Here is a 20275-nt window from a genome sequence, read left to right on the forward strand (position 1 = left end):
AGTTAAGGTATGTTAATGCGCATGTAAGGTGTTAAACGTAAATTGTTTATACTTATGGATTAAGCAAAGTCAGCAGTCTCCCATTGAGTAAGCCAGTGGCAATGGTGGCAACCAAAACTCCACTATAGATGTACAGTATGTATGTGTATAAGAGTGGAGAAAAAAAAACCTTGGGAGAGACCAGACCAGAGATATTCCGGTTCTGGATGACTGTAGGTTGTAGCTGTAGTTATCATCAAGCTGCGTACACATTGCGAGTCGCTGTGTGTCGCCAGTCTCTTGCCAGAGTCCTGCACACGAGCTGGCACCCTCGGATACCCGTCTACCTGTCGGATGTTCTTTTAATTACTGCGGGTGCGGGTTTATCAAACTGGACCCGTGCAGGGCTCTATCTTTTGCTACGACATCATTAGAAAGCGTTCCTAGCCCCGGTCGCTCCAGCAACAGCCACAAACAAACCCTGCAGTAACGTAAGTTATGTCCATAACTATGGATCTATGAGACCGAACGATGACCATCACCACGGTCCTAACCTGAATGACGCCATTCCTCCGCCTATCCTCGAGACCTAATAGCAACAATGTCATGTGACTGACCTTAGGGGTTGGCCGCTATATAACATCTGGATGGACCAACCACTTTCTCTTGCCTGGAACGCTTCAGCTCGTCCCGAGTGACAAGGAATGGTGACGGTCATCGTTCGGTCTCATAGATCCATTGTTATGGACATAACTTACGATCTACAGTATTTCGACCTCACTCAGACTGTCACCACGGTCCTAACCTGGATGACTAATACCATCATGGTCACGAGGGATTTTCATTGCTTCCCCCTGCTGGTGGCCTAACAGCTGATAAAACAGCAGACCCTAAAGAATTTGCATTTGTTACATTCACCCTATAAAATCTTGTGAACGTACAGGGCGTGTTCCAACAGGCCGCCGCACATATATCTGAAAGTGCTACTCCCCTAAGTGCCGCCCAAGCTGTCGCCATACTTCTGGTCGAATGGGCAACCAAATCACCAGGGATAGGTAAAGTTTGACGGGAGTACGTGTGCGAGATTGTTTCCACTATCCAATGTAACAATCGTTGTTTCGACACCGGTCTGCCTCTACATTTCTTGTCGAAACATACAAAAAGTTGCGTGTGCGACTGTCTTAATGGGCCAGTACGCTCAATATATGTACGCAGTGTCCTAACAGGACATAGAAGAACATCAACAGAGCCTGTACCTGAAGCATGGGGGTCTGGTCAAACCGCATCGAGTTCAATTACCTGGTTTATTGTGTCACGCCTAAGAACCTTGGGTAAAAATGACGGGTTTGGCCAAAGAAAAACCCCTGCATCCTCAGCCTTCCATCTTAAACAATTTTCACTGACTGACAGTGAGTGTAATTCACTAACTCTCTTGGCTGAACATATTGCCAGAAGAAAGGCAGCTTTCCATGTCAGAAACTTAAGGTCGGCTTGGTCCAAGGGTTCAAACGGACTCTTGACTAAGGAATTTAAGACAATCGTAAGGTCCCAAGCAGGTGATCTCATAACTCTTCCTGGGTGCAAACGATATGCACCCCTTAAGAATTGGGAAACTAAAGGCTGTTTCCCAACACTCAAACCATCCACCAAAACATGGAAGTTTGAAATGGCTGCAACATAAACCCTTATGGTATTAACGGATTTCCGTGCATCCAACAACGATTGAAGAAAAAGAAGGACTGAACTTGTGTCACAATTAACAGGGTCTGTTTGCTGAACTTGACACCATTCTGAAAATATTCGCCACTTGCTAGAATAGTTATTCCAAGTGGAGGATGCTTTAGAATTATTTAAAGTCCTCAGTACAACTTCATCTAAGTTCTTAGAGAGGGGCTGTGAGCAATGGCCAAACCCACAGCTGCAGAATCTCTGACCTTGCGTGCCAAATTTTACCTCCTACTTGAGACAACAGGTCGGCTCTCCTCGGTAATGGCGACGGATGGCCCTGAACCAGTCGTACAAGTGTCGGGAACCAATGCTTCTTTGGCCATCTTGGGGCTACAAGCAAGACCTTGTGACGGCCCAACGCTATCCTCTTGAGTACTAGGGGAATCAGGGGCAGGGGAGGGAAAGCGTACAATAACTCTTCCGGCCATTCTTGAGATCCCCAGTGGATCCCCTTGCCCGACCAGAGAATACCATAGATTGCAATGAGTTGTCTCTGCTGTTACAAACAGATCGACTCTTGCCACACCAAACTGTTGCCATACCTGTCCTACCACTTTGGGATGGAGACGCCACTCTCCCGGAAGTGGTCCTGTTCAGGACAACAAATCCGCTGCTTTGTTCGTCACTCCCGGTATGTACACTGCTCTGATGGAAACAATTTTCTGAGATGCCCAACAAAGTAGTTCCTTCGTCACCTGCAGGCACCGAGCTGACTTGGTTCCGCCCTGGTGATTGATGTGATATACTGCAGACATGTTGTCTGTCCTTATCAAGACATGTTTGTTCTGCAACAAAGGAAGGAAAACTCTCAGCGCAAGGAAAACCGCTCTGAGTTCCAGAACATTGATATGTCCCGAAGTCCAAGGGGGCTCCCAAGGACCTCTGGCAGTCCTGCCTTCCCAAACTGCTCCCCACCCCATCAGGGAAGCATCCGTTGTTATCACCGACCGTCTCACTGGAATGTTCCCCAAAGGAACTCCCTTTGACAGCCACTTCCTGTTTCTCCACGGATGCAACATCTGGATGCACCTCCGCATAACCCTTATCTTCACATGTCTGTGTAGTTTGGGATGTAACTGAAAGCTGTTCAACCACCGCTGGAGTGGACGAGCTCTGAGAAGGCTTAGAGGGATTACAGTTATTGCTGCTGCAATCATACCCAATAGGCGTTGAAATTGTAGCAACTTCATTTTCTTGCCCAGATAAAACGAGCGAGCAACACTGGACAGCTGCGTCACCCTTTGAGGTGGCAAGACTGCCGTCATTAGTCGTGCATTCAATAAAACCCCCACAAACACTACCTGTTGACTGGGGCTTAAATTGCTCTTCTGCCAGTTTACTTTGAGGCCGAGAGATTTAACGTGTTGAATTACAGTCTCTGTTTCTTTTATGACCTGACAGCGAGAAGGGGCACAATCAACCAGTCGTCCAGGTATGACAGTATCTTCATACCTGCACACCGAAGTGGCTGACACTACTCTGGTAAAGACGCTCGGGGACAGTGAGAGGCCGAAAGGGAGCACCTGGAACTGATAGGCTTGGTCCCGAAAGGCAAAGCGAAGAAACGGGCAATGCTCCTGACAAATGGGTATATGGAAATATGCGTCCTTTAAGTCTATGGAAGTGAACCATTCCCCTGTCTCTATGGATTCCAAAATTTGTGTTGTTGTCAACATTTTGAAAGGCAACACCTTTATGAACCGGTTTAGCTGCCGTAGGTCCAGAATAGGCCGTAGCCCACAGTCTTTCTTTGGCACCAGGAAATATTTCGAATAGAACCCACTGAGCTGTTCGCTGGTACCTATTCGTATAATCGCCCCTTTTTGCAACAATATTGAAATTTCTTTTGCTAAAATATGTGCCTGAACAGGGTCCCCGATTATGGTCATATGGATCCCTGAAAATATTGGAGGACGTCGTCAGAACTGTATCCTGTATCCGGTCCTGATGGTATCTAGAACCCAAGGATCTGATGTAACTTTCTTCCAACTGTTCAGGTGAAGTTGAGAGCATGCTCCGACGTCTCCGACACCACTATGTATGGCCTCCACGGGGTTTAGGACCCCTGGGAAACCGCCCTTTGGGAAAGCTCCCCCTAAGCGGGGTATGAGGCTGACCAGTTTGAAGGGCTTGGTAGGGTGGTCTGTGGCTCTTATCGAAATTTTGGTAACCCCTAGACCGTCTACTATCGTTCCCCCCAAAAACCTGACCGGGGAGGACATGAAGGTTGGAAAGACTGAGCCCCCCTACGCCCATATCTGGTGGGGCCAGAATGACTAAATGTCTGTTGAACAGACTCCCTAATACGTCTAGCCTGATCAGCGGTATCTAATAAAGGCTGTGAATCAGGATGGAATACCCTGCCAGGGACCACTGGCATATTAGTCAGATCCTTCCTAATAGTCTCGGGCAAAGATGTCTGGGCCAGCCAGATCTGCCTTCGGCCTAAGACTGCTGAGGACATGGCCGCACCAATATCTCGGGTAAGTTGCGAGTGTGTGACGAGTGATGTGTCAACTAGATTCATAGCATCACGATCTTCTGGATTAACTACCTTTCTTAAGGCAGCTAGACGTATTCCCAGCTCGGGCTGCTCGACTAGCTGCATTGTATGGCTGACACATTAGGCGATCTGTCTTCTGACATTCCTTTCCAGGACACCGAGGGTTATCTGTGACCCGATCGGGACCCAAAGTAGTTAGGGATGCAATCTCTCGCTCTACTGAAGGCATGTTCCCCATACCAGTCTCAGGAGCATAACTTAATTTAACCAACGGTCTACAACCAGCATTAAACTGGTGTGCAGCCTTCGGATTATTCCAAGCTTTCCTCAACATTTGTGAATAATCTTCAGCTACTGGAATAGATACGGGAGGCTGAGCACGAGAAATACTTGTCCATACACCTTGTTGAGGGATAGGGGCTGTACTTTCTACCTGTGTATCAAGCCCTAAAATTCTTGCTGCGCTAAGAATACGAGAAAGAGTATCACAGCTCGGGCTTCCTCCTTCAGAAGCAACTGATTTAGATTCCTCCTCTTCATCCTCTTCAGGCATTCCCTCACTGCCCCAAAGTGAATTATTAGCATGTGGAGAGACAACATCTGTGAGATCATGCACCGCTGTCTGATGTGGAACCGACTTATCATCAGATGAGGTTGTAACCGGAAGTGTAAAAGGCTTTGTGCTCACCGCAGGGGCACTTGCTTCAAGCTTACTAGCTAGATCGCGTAGCGTAGTCAAAATCTGTAGCTGAGTGTCGTCGTTAGAATCCTGGACTATCTTAGTCCTAACAAGTTTGACTTGAGACCCACCGGGTCGTGAAGGGCCAGCAGAATTATCAGTGACATCAACCCTCTTGCGTTTGCCGGAGCATGCCATATCAGAACCTACTTCATTACTGCCGCTAGTTAAATGTCTGACTCTATGTATTCTCTCCTGTAGAGTTAATCCTACTGCTGCCGCACAGGGATTCTCAATATAATCTAATAAATGCTGCATACCCAAACAGGAGGGACAATCCTGGTGTCCATCCCGTGGGTGCAGTGCAGTTTGACAAAAACAACATTTTAAATGACTCATAATGATGAGCCAATCCAACCAAAAAATATTTGTGAAGAATCACAGTTTATTAATTTTTTCCAGTGAGGTGTGCCACTTAACCACAACAAATTAAATTTATTAACAACAAAATATCTTATTTTGTTGAACAAAACAAATTATAACAAAAACGTTGACATGCCGTATGTGACGAATCACAGCTCAACGATTAATCATCAAAAGTAGATTACGTGATCAGCCTAGATTTCCTACATATCCACCGTTCTACGTGTGCACACGCAGCAAACTATACGGGAAAAAAAGAAACATCCGCTGCAAACAGCGGATCTGAGATACCAACAAACAATAACCTAGAAGAAAAACAGAGTAAAGAAAAAATACTTACCGATGCACGTTCCAGCGAAGCGTCTTATATACAGAAAGGAGGAGAAATCCACTACAATCCTTAGGGACTTAAAGCACCTGCACAACAATGTGACGGATTGATATTCCAGTGTTTCTCCTGAATTTAGGCTTTTACCACAATCAACTAATCCGGTCTCGGATGAGGCGAGAAAGGCAAGAGGAAGTGGTTGGTCCATCCGGATGTTATATAGTGGCCAACCCCTAAGGTCAGTCACATGACATTGTTGCTATTAGGTCTCGAGGATAGGCGGAGGAATGGCGTCATTCAGGTTAGGACCGTGGTGACGGTCTGAGTGAGGTCGAAATAGATCTGATGAGAGACTGCTGCTTCACCCCTATTGGTAATCGCTTCCAAATGTTGCTCATCATTTGCAGTTCAGCAATTCCTGTCGCCAACGGTCACTGTAGCCTGTGTCCTCACACCTCGCCATGCCACCACTGAAATGAACGAGACCACACCGCTGCCAGTCGCTGGTGTTGTGAACAGGGCATCCGGTGGATTGTCCAGCATCACAAGCATCTGGCTGAACTGGCAAGAGCATCACACCAGAAACTGGAGCTTGAACTGGTGGACATGAAAAATAAAACAAACTGATGTTAGCCTGGAGGCCGCTTATAGAAAGTTTGTGTGTGAGTTCGGTTCCGACAGGCGAACTGTATTACTTCATAGACTGCTTACGGTGATTGAATAGTGTTAGTGGTGAGTTAGGTGAAATCTACCGACCACCTTTACTCATTAGAGAAACAGATTTAAAGAGCAAACAAATCAACCTCAACAACAGATTCACAGTCACTGTGATCTCATCAGATCTCCTCTACATATGTCTTTCTGTTTCTGATGTCATTTCAGACCTAAAATACATTCTTATCTGACTGATGGAGGAAATTATATCTACGTGTAGATTCCTCGTCAACAGAATGTCATGCTGTTCAATCAGTTCATATAAGTATTCATTACACAATCTAAGGCCACGTTTACACGATGAAAAACGGAAAAGTTTTTCCTTTGCGTTTTTGAAAAGCTTCACGTACACATGACAGCGTTATCAAAACGGTCTGCATTTACACGGATCCAGGAAAATGGATAAAAACGCGGTAGTATGCACGCCAGGCCAGAGGATGGCGATGTTGTTGTGTAAAGAAACAGGACGTGCCTTGGCACATACACATGCACAGTTATATGCCAAAAGTGCTTTTTAATACCGTTGGTGGACGTATATGTGTGTTTAAAGTCTGGTGAATGTAAATTGTGTGTCTCCGCTGGTCTTGTGGGTGCAGCAAATCCACATTTTGCTGGGGAAACGTTAATACATAGTCCAGCAGCGAGAGCTCACAGTACGGGAAGCCGCTATATTGTTTTAGCTATACTCGCTTGACTGAGCGCGTAATATGCATGCGCGTGACATCATCTGTTTTCAAAAGTTTGCGTTTTCAGTCCCCTAAAACGCTGTTTCCGTGTAAACGGACAGCCAACTTGCGTTTTAAGTTGAATTGAATTAAATGGCCTCTAAATATAGAGAGAGATCTTAGAACAGAAAATGATATAATTCTGTGAAATGATAAAAGAGTTTTTTGGGGGGGGGTGAACTATCTCTTCAAAAGAGTCTTTTGTGTCTGTCTGAAATCTTGGCTTTGGATTGTTTCCAGATTCCAGCAGGAACTCTCTACACATTCCTGTAGGTTTTTGGACTGAAGATATGTTCTCATTCCTCTCTTATTTCACATGGCAGTCGACCCAAAAGACTGCTCTGTGAATCATCAGTGTTGTTTTCCCTCTATTGAGCGAGCGGCCCGTACGGGGTGTGAGACTTTCCTGTTTGACCACGCCGGAGGGTTCAGCCAGAGGCTAAAAGTTCAGCCGTGAGACGTCCCTTTACATCACAGCTCACCGTTTCTGTCAGCCATTCTCCGGCCTGTCTGTCACTGTCCTTTATTTGCCTAATGTCTGCTGTGTGTACATCAACACGCCGGCCGCTGAGCTTGGGTTAAATCACCCAGAAAATAGAAAATGCTCCCATGCGCCTCATGCGGTGAATGCCGCCCACCGCCAGAAAGCGGAAATGGAAACGTGTCAGCAGGTGGCCCGATGCTCTGGTCTCTGCCCCGGGTGTCCAATAAACAATAGCAAGGAGTTAATAATGTTGATATTTCACCGATTTAAGCTTTCTCTTCCTCTCTGCTATAATAACACAGGGTTTGTGCACATAATGGCTACAGTAATGACACCATTTTCATTTTTTTGTCTTATTTTTTGTGCACAGAAGCTCTGTTATGTTAGTATAGAAAAGTCTAGATTGACCTTGGCGTAGATGATGTGATTTTCTAGACTTTCCAAATGATCAGGAGATCTCAGGAGTCGTTGGGATAAATCAAGCCAATCTGTAGTCGAGCAATCAGCACGTAACCAAAAACACCGAAGACATACAGCCTTTATTCTGTCCTCACATCAGAATTGAAACAGATAATAAAGTTTTATTGTGTACCACTGCAACCATATGATTTTTAGATAAAGTCACTTGTGACGAATGTTGAGAGCACACACACACGTGTGGATGCTGTTACAGATGGAGGAGATTTAAGTGTTCAACCACGAGCCAGTTGAATAACAGTCCTGACCGAAGTAAACACAAATGCCCGTCTGTCGTCATTCATTTAATCAGACGTCCCTCGATGGGGTGATCAATACAACACATCCATCTGTCCAGATGACCAGACCAACCTTAACAAACAGAGAGAGACTTCAACCAATAGTGTGTGTTTACATAACGACTGCATTCATTGTGTTTTATTACACACATCGTTTTTTAGTGCTTTTAACAGACACGTAAGATTTTAAAGCCTTAGTGGAGTTACAGTAAATATGAATGACATTTTATCATGAAGGATTAACCTCCAGACAATATGACAATATGAATAATTCAGTCATCTCTCTTCTGAGAAATGGATTACAATCTTACAGATAAATCCTTTTACAGTTGACTGTGGTCATTCCCTCAGTGACAGACATCATTTGTGTTGAACATTTCGGAAAGAAATGAAACCTTGTGTAGAAACATTAAAAGGCACAAATTATAAAGAAAGAATCTGAAGGACTGCAGTTTTGCCGGTTGTCAAGTGTAAATGTCTATATGGAGAATCAAATGTAAACATGTGTTTGGTCAAAGTATGTCAAGAAATGAGACAGCGTGAGTTTGATTCTATTTCAACATCAGCAACTAACAAGCAGCCCTGTAATGATTGTATGTGTTATTGACACTTTAAGTAAATCATGTTTACTAAATAATGTTTATTTATTTATACAAAAGACCTTTGCTTCAGGGCACATTTTGAATAGGACTAAAGAATTGATATTAAATTAATAATGCATTAATAATTAGATATGTGGAATAAAAGGGTGGAGATTAATCAGATGTTGTCAAGCCTTACTGTTAGCCAGGAATCTTATAATTTCATAAGATGCGTCCCAAATCAAATTCTACGCCATTTTGTAGTATAAATAGTGTGAGTAGTGCATTCACATTGAAAATTCTCAAAAAATAAGTGCAGTTTAAGTACCTGGATGATGCACTTTTTCAACCGAAAATATGAAGTGTGGATCTGTGGACACGTCACGCACTCAACAGTCGCAGTTTAGCTTACATAGCATTGGGACACAGCTATAGACTTGGGCGGCGTTTATACTAGTGAGTTTTCCTTTAAAAACGTGTAACTCTTACTTCGGTTCTGTGTAATACAGTCATATTGTGTTTGTGCACGTAAGTCTTAAAACACGTACTGTCTATGAAGCGATCTGTAACGACCTGCATGCAGATGTGCTTCTGGATGATCGGCATGTTTCATTACCTGACTCGGGCCTGAACTGATAAGGCAGAACTGACGCTACTGTTGTTACTGACTATATAACCGGTCTGATGTGGAAGCGCTCCTAGTGGAAGGTGAACTTCTTGGTTAAGGATGTAACCTCGGTTCCCTGATGGAGGGAACGAGACGTTGTGTCGAACCGACAGAATGGGGTTTGTCTTGAGAACCTATCATCTGAGTATTTAGAAAAGGCCAATGAAAATTGGCGAATGAAATTTGCATGCCGGGCTCCTCCCCGGATGTCCGGGTATAAGAGGGAAGCCGGCGTGCTCATTCATTCACCTGTTGGTCTGAGGAGCCTTAAGCATCCTCCCCCGACCGCTGGGGTGGGCGGCCAGTGTTGTGGCATGAGGGACACAACGTCTCGTTCCCTCCATCAGGGAACCGAGGTTACATCCGTAACCAAGACGTTCCCTTTCTGTCGGTCTCTCGACGTTGTGTCGAACCGACAGAATGGGGTTCCTATGGAAAACGCCACAGCACTGAGCCGCGTCACAATCTCTGCGGAGCGACGTTGACTGGCCTGGGCGAGTCAGACGAACACGCTAACGCGAAATTATGACCATCCAGTGGAGAGGAAGGGGGACCCAGAGCTTTACCACAAAGTTGGGAAGCCCCTGCCACCGGCCGTCACGGGCGGAGGCCTAGTTCTCTAAATGGCGAGAAGCCACCCGGCACCGTAAGGGCCACTGGGTAAGCATTATTCCCCCCCGGGGGAAAAATGCTGCAGAGACCACTACCTACCGTAGGGAGGAATTAGTGGAGACACCACATGGTCTCACCAACAGGGGAGAACTCATGGGAAAATGTGCAGACTGCAGGAGTTAACCGCAAGGTGGGAGTCCACCTAGGGAGGTCATGGGTTGCCGTGGTGGGAACTATTCATGAGGATACATCAGACGGAACAGCCCACGGAGGGGGGGTTACCACGTCTGGAGCACTAGGTCCGGTTAGAGCTATGTGGGAGATAACTCAACTGTTCCCCGGCCTAAGGGGGCAGGGCTGCTCTGCCCAGCCTGCCCCGAGGTGCTAGTGATGGATAAAATGCCTGTTCTTTACCCAGTGGGGGAAAGAGGGGAGGCGTAATAGCCGCTGATCCCCCTAAGGAAGGGGGAAGGGCTTTCGCAGGCGTACGCCCTACCAGCTGCCGGTCCTACACCTTGCCAGGATGCGGGCTGACACCGGTTCCGCGCGTAGGTATTAGAACCTCACGGAGTCGTTGGGCATAGCCCAACCCGCAGCTCTGCAGATGTCTGCTAGAGAGGCGCCCTGAGCCAGTGCCCATGAGGAGTGTGCCTCACTCCCAATGGGCAGGGGCGAATTGAGATCAGTATGCCCTAACGAGGGCATCCACGATCCAGTGCGCCAGCCTCTGTTTGGAGACAGCCCTCCCTTCTGCTGACCTCCGAAACAGACAAAGAGCTGCTCAGAGCTTCTGGGCTCTGCGTGTGGTCCAAGTAGAGGCGCAGTGCACGTACTGGACACAACACAGAAAGGTTGGGTCTTCCTCCCCGGTGGGGAGTGCCTGCAGGTTTACCACCTGGTCTCTCGGAAGAGTGGTGGGAACTTTGAGCACGTAGCCGGGGCGGGGTCTCAAGATAACGTGAGAATCCCGGCCCCGAGTTCTAGGCAATCTGTGGACACGGAGGGTGCTTGCAGATCCCCTACCCTCTTGGAGGTGAGCGCCATCAGGAAAGCCGTCTTTATCGAGACTGAGAAAGACCGGCAACCCCGAGAGGCTCGAAGGGGGCGGGGCCTCTTGAGGCCCGCCACCTAGGTTGCAAGAGGGTACGGAGCGCGGATAAGGTGGTCACCCTCTCGCGCCCCTTAGGAACCTAATGACCAGGTCGTGCTGTCCCTGAGGCTACCCAGCACTTGGGTCATGATGAGCGGCTGTAGCGGCTACATACATTCCCAGTGTGGAGGGGGAGAGGTTACTCCCCAGTCTCTCTTGAGAAAGGGACAGCTCGTACCCGACCGAGCAACTCCGCGGGTCTTCTCGCTGAGAAGAGCACCAGGACGAGAAGAGGCGCCACCTATGGGCGTATAGCCGCCCAGTGGCCGAAGCCCTAGCCCTAGACGTCCCAACCAGACCGGGGGTGGGTCACTCAGGATCTCCTCGTCCCGTCCAGACATGGAGACCAGGTTCTGCCTGGGATGCCGTAACGTGCCCCTTCCCCTGGGGAAGCAATTCGCCAGGGGGAGTGGCCAGGGGGGAGTTGTTGTCAGAGCCTTAGCTCCGAGAACCAAGTCCTGGTTAGGCCAAAGGGGCGTAACTAGTACCACTTGATGCTCCTCTTCCCTGGCCGTGCACAGGACCTGTGCAATGAGGCTCACTGGGGGGGAAGCGTACTTCCGCTTGTCCCGCGGCCAGCTGTGCCCAAGGGCATCCATGCCAAGGGTTGCCTCGGACAGGGAATACCAAAGCGGACAATGGGTGGAGTCCGGGGAGGCAACAGGACCACCTGTGCCTGGCCGAACTGCTCCCAAATGAGCCGGCTGCGCGGGGATGGAGTCGCCACTCTCCGCGAGGCGTCGACTGACGAGAGAGCGCATCGGCCGTCTGGTTCAGGACGCCTGGGATGTGTGTGGCTCGCAGGGAACTGATCACCTGCTGACTCCAGAGGAGGAGGCGCCGGGCGAGTCATGTTAGCTGCCGTGAGCGAATGCCAATGATATACGCCACAGCAGCTGTGCTGTCCGACCGGACCAGCACGTGCTTGCCCTGCACGAGAGGTAGTAGCCTCCTCAATGCAAGTAGCACAACCAACAACTCTAGGCAGTTGAAATGCCAACACAGGCGGGGGCCCGTCCACCGCCCGACACTGCGTGCCCGTTGCACACGGCACCCCAACCCTACAGGGAGGTATCCCTAAAAGGACCCCTGTCCGCAAGAAGGTCATGGGAGACCAGGGGGTTAGGGTGTGTCGGCAGAAAAGTGTGATGACCATATGCCTGCTGCCGGTGTGCCACGCTCTCCAAGGAACTTGACTCTGTAGCCAGTGTTGGAGCGGTCGTATGTGCATCGACCCGAGGGGGACCACCCCTGCCGAGGATGCCATGTATCCCAGGAGCCTCTGAAATTGTTTCAGGGGGACCGCTGACTGCCTGAGAGCTTCAGGCAGTTCAACACTGATCGGGCGCGCTCTGTAGTCAGTCGCACTGCCTCGGGTCTCGCGCCCCTCGCGGCGGGTGAGCGGGGCCGCTCATGAGGACAGAGTCGAGTTCCATACCGAGAAAGAGGACACTCTGCACCGGGGAGAGCTTGCTCTTCTCAGTTACGGGCTCGATCACTCCCTTCGCCAGAAGGGTGGCGACCTCGGCCCGAAGTATGGGAACTTCCTAGCCTCTGACTGAGGTATATCGGATGCCCTGAAACTTGGCGGGCGTGAGGCGACTGGATCGCGTAGCCGAGACGGATCGTCTTCCCTAGCCAGCCTGACAGTCTGGGAAGCCGGACAGGCTCCCAGAAATGAGACAGGGGGACTAAAGGTACGATCTTTTTCATCGTCCCCCCGGGGGGTGGTTCGATGGCTAGCAGTACGGATTCCTTGCCGGGGGAGGTCCCCCGGGGAGGAGATCGGCTCTGCTGTTTTTCCTGCCTGGCGACTGCGCAGCTCAATGCACTGTCTGACTGAGAGTGCTGAGGGCAGGTGTTTATACTCGACATTGCGCTTCGCCATGACGCAACGTCGAGTTTGCCGTTCACCGTCGTGCAGAGGGTGGGAGCGGCTGTGATAACCCAGAGAGAGAGGAAACTCTCTTTTTTCGAATAAGTGGGCGCTAGCCCCCCGGAAGGGGCCAGCAGATGGAGAGACGGTGCAGGATCCGTCCCTATCCGACTTCCCAGCGATGTGGCTGGGGTCGGGCCCATTGGTAGCCTCGATCCCTCTGAGGTCTTCCCATGAGGGCCGCTTCGCTGCGGCTGCTGATGGGGCGATGGTCTCCTCTTCGCTGTCTCCTCTAGGGGGGGCCGCCTGAGTGGGGGGCGCCAGAGCTGGAGGGCGTCGAAGAGGACCAGGGCTGCTGGGAAGCAGACAGTGCATGGGACTCGACGGCCGAGTCGCGGCACGGAGGACTGCTTCTTTACTGTTGAGAACCCTCCGGGGGAGGCTGCGTGCGGGTCTCGCGCCCCCGATGGGTGGGTGGTGAGCGGGGCCGCTGCGGCTCGACAGTAACACCAACCAGCCCCCCTTGCGAGACGGGTGCGTCGAGAAAGCGGACCTTCTCGGCGTTACTCATCTGCACAAGGATCGGCCAGAGGAGTTTCTCATGGACCACAAGTGTGGACATCGTCCGACCCAGGGCCCGCGTGGTCACCTTGGTCTCCTGTAGAGCTAGGTCGGTGGCGGCTCGGAGTTCCTGCATAAGCGCTGGGTCTGTCTTATCCTCGTGGAGCTCTCTCAACTCCCTGGCCTGGCAGGAGCCATAGCGTAGAGAGAGGAGGCAGCTTGGTCCGCCGCAATGTAAGCTCTCGACACCAGAGATGCCAAGACCCCACATGCTTTGGACGGGAGTCTAGGTCGAGCCCCATCCCCAGGTGGCCGCTGCCTATGGGCACGAGTGCACCGCGGCGGCATACTCCACCTGGGGGACATCGACGTATCCTCTAGCTGTCCCAACCTCGAGGGAAGAGAGGGTGACAGAACTTTGTTTGACGTGAAACGTGCCGGAAAGGGGGCGTTTCCAGGTCTTACTAAGTTCCTCATGCACTTCCGGTAAACACGGCACTGAGGGCGGGCGCGGCTTGGAGCCGCGCTCAAACCCGAGGTGCCATGTAGCCAGCCGTGAGTGCCGGGAGAGGCAGTGCGGGCACTGCAACCCAACACTCACGGCGGCCCGGGAAAGCATGGCTGACATTTCGACGTCCGCTTCTTCCTGGGCTCGACCCCCTGAGGGAGGGAGCCCGAGGAATCGTCGGAGTTGGATGGCAGTACGTCACCCTTCGATGCTGCAAGAGACATCTCATCATCACGCATCATGTCCGAATACGTGATTGAGGAATAAGACGGTGGACCGTCTCCTGGGGAACGGTCAGACGAGCGAGACGAGGTGCGAACGGTCCGTGTGCCAGTGGCTGGCGGATTATCGCTCACAGTAATCCTCATATCACCCTCGCTGCTTGCCGTAGCCGACGGCAGGGCCGTAGTCCTGCCGCCACGGAACGGGGAGCAAACGAGGTGGTGGCTGAGTCCCGTGGGAACACAGCCACCCGTGACGCAACGTCTGAATCGTCACCGCCCGCAGTGCAGGCAGGACGTATCCACAACGTCTACCCCAGCGTACTGGAAGCAGGCATCGTGTCCGTCCCCCTCCTCGATGAGTGTGTTGCACTCATGAGAACAGCGGGACAAGCCTCGCTGGAGAAATTTGCCCTTTTACAAAAGGAAATTTGCTCGAACACCTCCGGAACTGCCGAGACGCCCAGGGGAGAGTCACTGCAGGAAGGGACCGTCTGCTATACCACGTCGAAGATTCCAGCAGCAAAATGATCACCAAAGATCGTAGAGAAGCTCATCAGATGCGTAGGCTCTGAAGAACAAAAGGTGAATGAATGAGCACGCCGGCTTCCCTCTTATACCCGGACATCCGGGGAGGAGTCCGGCATGCAAATTTCATTCTCCAATTTTCATTGGCCTTTTCTAAATACTCAGAAGATGATAGGTTCTCAAGACAAACCCCATTCTGTCGGTTCGACACAACGTCGAGAGACCGACAGGTGGGAACTAATCATTGGGTCTGGTTTACACATGCTCACTTTTGTACACACTAGCAGATCTCTGTTTCATTTTAAAATGTTTTCTGATTGATCCGTGTGTTGAACTGATAAGGCGAAACTGATGGCATTGTTCATGTTTAGACCTAAATATATAAAACTGACGGTTATGGTAAGGGTAAGCAGGGACATCTCAATCTACAGTTCAAGTCTTGAATCTCAAGTAAAAGTTTTTTTGTCCATCTCAATCATCATCAATGTCTTGTTTTGCCCTTGCAGCCATCGAGACTCAGAGCAGCAGTTCTGAAGAGTTGGTCCCGACCCCCCCATCTCCTCTTCCTCCTCCACGAGTCTATAAACCCTGTTTCGTCTGTCAGGACAAGTCCTCGGGGTATCACTATGGTGTCAGCGCTTGTGAAGGCTGTAAGGTAAGACTGCTGTTCATCCCATCAACACCAAATGAAACCTAGAAGATTGGTCTTCTGCTTTTCCCAGCTAACACCAGACCCGCGTCTAACCTCGAAACAAACTGCAAGCTTCACAGGCATTGCTCCTCTTCAATTATTTACCTTCTGAGGACTGTAGACATTCAACCAAAACTACAGACATCTCAACATCATCAGACCTCTCAGACTGAGATCTTATTATATATCGTTGACTAATATACTTTTTTTCAGTTTATCTTAAAGGGATAGTTTACCCAAAAATGAAAATTCTGTCATCATTTACTCACCCTCAGGTGTTCCAAACCTGAATCTAAATGTCTTTGTTCTGATAAACACAAACAGATCTCATGCCCCGTTGACTCATACAGTTGCGATCGGTGCCTCCTCTTCAGGGGAAACAGGAATTCAAAATACGTGTTCAGCGCTTCACCTGAACCTATGTGCATCACACATCATGTCAAAATACATGCCTGCTGCAGACGCATCGAAAGGGTTTATGATCAAAGAGACGCTCGCGTTCAGAAGACACTGCATTAACACTTAACTCTGATTACTCATGAGACTAAGCGAGTATCTAGCAAACGCGAGAGTCTCTTTTATTAAAAACCCTTTCTGCGCGTCTGCAGCAGGCACGTATTTTGACATGACGGGCTAAATACATGTTTTGCCGAGCTTCGCATTACTGCTTCCTGGAAGAGGAGTCACGGATTGCCACTGCTCTTATAGTAGGGAAAATAAATACTATGGGAGTCATGAGATCATCTTGGTTATGACTGTAACCTCCATTCCCTGATGGAGGGAACGAGATGTTGTGTTGAGAGACAGACTGGGGTTTGATCTTGAGAACCTATCATCTCTGAGAGGAATTTTAAAACGCCAATGGGCTTGGCGAAAGGCACACGCACACCAGTCCCCACCGAGACGTAATCTTCCAGTGGGATCAGTACTTAGTAGCATACCCAGAGAGGCTCGTACTGACGGCTGTCAAGGACTGTGGCATTCATCTCTATAGCGAGACGCTGCCCGGCGCCATAAGGCACACTGGGGAAACACTGCTCTTCTTGCTGAAGAGTGTGCTACGGAGGCCACATCCTGCCACAAGGGGAGGTTACACGGGCTGACACTGGTTCCACGCAGAGGTTGTAAAACCTTGCGAAGGTACTGAGCGTAGCCCAACCCGCAGCACTACATATGTCTGCCAGAGAGGCGCCCTGAACCAGTGCCCACGAGGAGGCCATACCCTGGGTAGAGTGGGCTCTCACTGCAATCGGGCACGGGCGATCTTGGGATCGGTATGCCAAAGTAATGGCATCCACGATCCAGTGCGCCAATCTCTGTTTGGAGACAGCCCTCCCCTTGTGCTGTCCCCCATAACAGACAAAGAGCTGCTCAGAGCTTCTATGGCTCTGCGTGTGGTCCAAGTAGAGGAGCAATGCGCGTACTGGACACAACACGTTGGAGGTTGGGTCTTCCTCCCCAAAGGGGAGCGCCTGCAGGTTCACCACCTGGTCCCGAAAGGGAGTGGTGGGAACCTTGGGCACGTAACCTGGCCGTGGTCTCAGGATTACGTGAGAACTTCCGGGCCCGAATTCTAGGCACCCATGGGACTCGGAGAATGCCTGGAGAGCCCCCACCCTCTTGATGGAAGCGAGCTAGCAAGAGTGCCATCTTCATCGTCAGATGAGAAAGACTGGCATCTCTGAGGGCCTCGAAAGGGGCCGTACAAAGGCCCTGTAGGACCACATTAAGGTCCCAAGAGGGTACGGAGGGCGGTCGAGGTGGATTCACCCTTCTCACGCCCCTATGGAACCTGGTGACCAGGTCATGTTGGCCGAAGGACTTACCCTCCACGAGATCGTGATGAGCGGCAATAGCGGCTAATACACTTTCAGCGTGGACTGGGAGAGGTTGCTCTCGAGTCTCTCCTGTAGGAAGGCCAACGCTGACCCGATCGGGCAACTCCGTGGGTTTTCCCCTCGGGAAGAACGCCAGGACGAGAAGAGACACCACTTATAAGCGTATAAATGCCTAGTGGCGGGGGCTCTAGCCTGCAGGACGGTCTCCCTGACCGCCGACGGCAAGCCACTCAAGGTCTCCTCGTCCCGTCCAGGGGCCAGACGTGGAGATTCCAGAGGCCTGGTTTGGGGTGCCACACTGTGCCCTTGCCAATATGAGCCGGACTGCGCGGGGATGGAGTCGCCATTCTCTGTGGGGCGTCCCCTGACGAGAGAGCGCTTCGGTTGTCTGGTTCAGGTCACCTGGGATGAAGGTGGCTCGCAGGGACTTGATCACCTGCTGACTCCAGAGGAGGAGGCGTCGGGCGAGTTGTGACATCTGCCGTGAGCGTATGCTGCCTTGGTGATTGATGTACGCCATGGCAGTTGTGCTGTCCGACCGGACCAGCATGTGTTTGTCCTGCACGAGGGGTTGGAACCTCCTCAGTGCCTACCTCCTTCCACTGCCCCGATACTGTGTGCCTATTGCACACGGCACCCCACCCCTGCAGGGAGGCGTCTGTCGTGACCACGACGCACCTCGAAACCTGCCCAAGTGGAACCCCTGCTCGGAGAAAGGCCAGGTCTGACCAAGGGGGGCAGGGTGCGAAGGCACTGAGGCGTCACCGTAATGCGCCTGGTGTCAGTGTGCCACGCCCTCCAAGGAACACGACTCTGAAGCTAGTGCTGAAGCGGTCATATGTTCATCAACCCGAGAGGGATAAACCCTGTCGAGGATGCCATGTGCCCCAAGAGCCTCTGAAAATGTTTCAGCGAATGTGGGGCAGTTGATGGTTAGAGAGTCGGACTCGTGACCAGAAGGTTGCCGGTTCGATTCCCAGGGCTGGCGGGTAACAACTGAGGTGCCCTTGAGCAAGGCACCTTACCCCTACTTGCTCCCCGGGCGCTGCAGTGATAGATGCCCACTGCTCCGGGGGTACGTGTGTTCACCACTTGCTGTGCGTGTGTTCACTACCCTCTGGATGGGTTAAATGCAGAGGTCACATTTCGTTGCCTTGTACTTGTACATGTGCAATGACAATAAAGTTGAATCTAATCTAATGTAATGTGCGCGCTCGCTGGTGAGACGCGCTGACATACGGACAGAGTCGAGTTCCATACCGAGATAAGAGGATTCGCGAGTGTTTCGGGGAGGGCGGTGCTGCGCATCTCAGCTACATCTCAGTGTCGACCTCGACCTGGGCTCGACCACCCGGGGGCGGGAGCTCCAAGGGGTCTTCCGCATCTGATGCCAGGAGGTAGCTGTCCCATTGGGGACGAGCCAGGTGAGTGTGCTGGGGTATGGGTGGTCCGTGAATTCGAAGCTGACGGAGCGACATCCATAGGAACCCCCAAATCATCCCCGCTGCTCGATAAAGTGATTGACTTTACCGAAGCGGCAGTCGAACTCGCTTGGGAAGCTGACGGGGTGGCGGCAGCATTCACAAAGAACGTAGCCAGCCATGACCGCAACATCTTAATCGCCATGTTCTCGGATACGGAACATTTCCGGATCGACAAACCCTGCCTCCCCATGCTTGAGCCCCAAGCATGTGACGCAGGTGTCGTGCCCGCAGGGATGAGTCTGTCACACCCAAGAACACAGCTGCGAGAAATTTGCTCTTTTAGGTCTGTAGCTCGCTGCCGAGATGCCCAGGGGAAGTCTGCTCTCGAAAGGGAGAAGTCTGCTGCTCCACATCGTAAATCCAGCAGTCAGGAAGAAATCTCGAAGAGATGAAGTGCTTGACTTGCACGTCATGCAGGTTCCGAAGAAAAAAGCATGAGTGAATGGCCGCTGCCGCCTCCCTTTTATACCCGTATGCACGGGGCGGGGACTGGCGTGCATGTGCCATTCGCCAAGCCCATTGGCGTTTTAAAATTCCTCTTGGAGATGATAGGTTCTCAAGATCAAACCCCAGTCTGTCTCTCAACACAACGTCGAGAGACCGACTGAAGGGGAACTGTTTGCTTACTGACATTCAGAAGTGCCAAACTCATTAGTCTGTTTAATAAGTTTAGGCTTAATGTGTAGCTCATTAACTTTCAGCCCACATTCTGACCTAACATTTAAGGTTTATTGCTAGAAAATGTTGTCCATTAACAGCAAAATACTTGCTCATGGGTTTTGTGGATTGTTTTTGCTGTTTTTGGTGAAAAAACACTAGGAATAGAATATATTTCACACACATTATCAAGTGTACTGTAGTTGCCTTTATAGAAAAACTACAGGCCATAAGAATCAGCATATAAAGATGCATTTATTTTTCTGTAAAAAATGTATTAAAGCTTGCTTAAAATGATGTGTAAAAGAACACTGATGAGCATTTGTAGATATCTGATGGATTTACACAGGTGTGTGTAGAGGGATTGTGAATCCCTTGTGTCTCACAGAGAAGCAGAAAGTGTGCTGATGTGCATGATTTGACATGTGCAGGCTTTGTTTGATATTGAACTGGAGATCTCATTTGAATTGGTAAGATGGTTAGGAAACATATGGCCGAGCATACGTGTATGCATATGCATAGAGAAAAGACACACGCGGGCTGAGCGGAGTAAAGATGGCAGATTTGATGCGCTCGGTTTACT

The 20275-nt window shown here is 50.3% G+C and overlaps 1 protein-coding gene across 2 annotated transcripts in view; it reads left to right on the forward strand.

Moving 5' to 3' along the window:
• Positions 1–20275, forward strand: part of LOC130567419 (retinoic acid receptor beta-like) — a 275560-nt gene that overhangs the window by 198624 nt on the left and 56661 nt on the right. For both annotated transcript variants that reach the window (XM_057355499.1, XM_057355500.1), the window contains one exon: positions 15529–15677. In XM_057355499.1, coding sequence (XP_057211482.1) covers positions 15529–15677 — 149 coding nt within the window. The remainder of the gene's footprint in view (positions 1–15528; positions 15678–20275) is intronic.

The sequence above is a fragment of the Triplophysa rosa genome, linkage group LG16, assembly GCF_024868665.1.
Source record: "Triplophysa rosa linkage group LG16, Trosa_1v2, whole genome shotgun sequence".
NCBI classification, from domain to species: Eukaryota; Metazoa; Chordata; class Actinopteri; order Cypriniformes; family Nemacheilidae; genus Triplophysa; species Triplophysa rosa.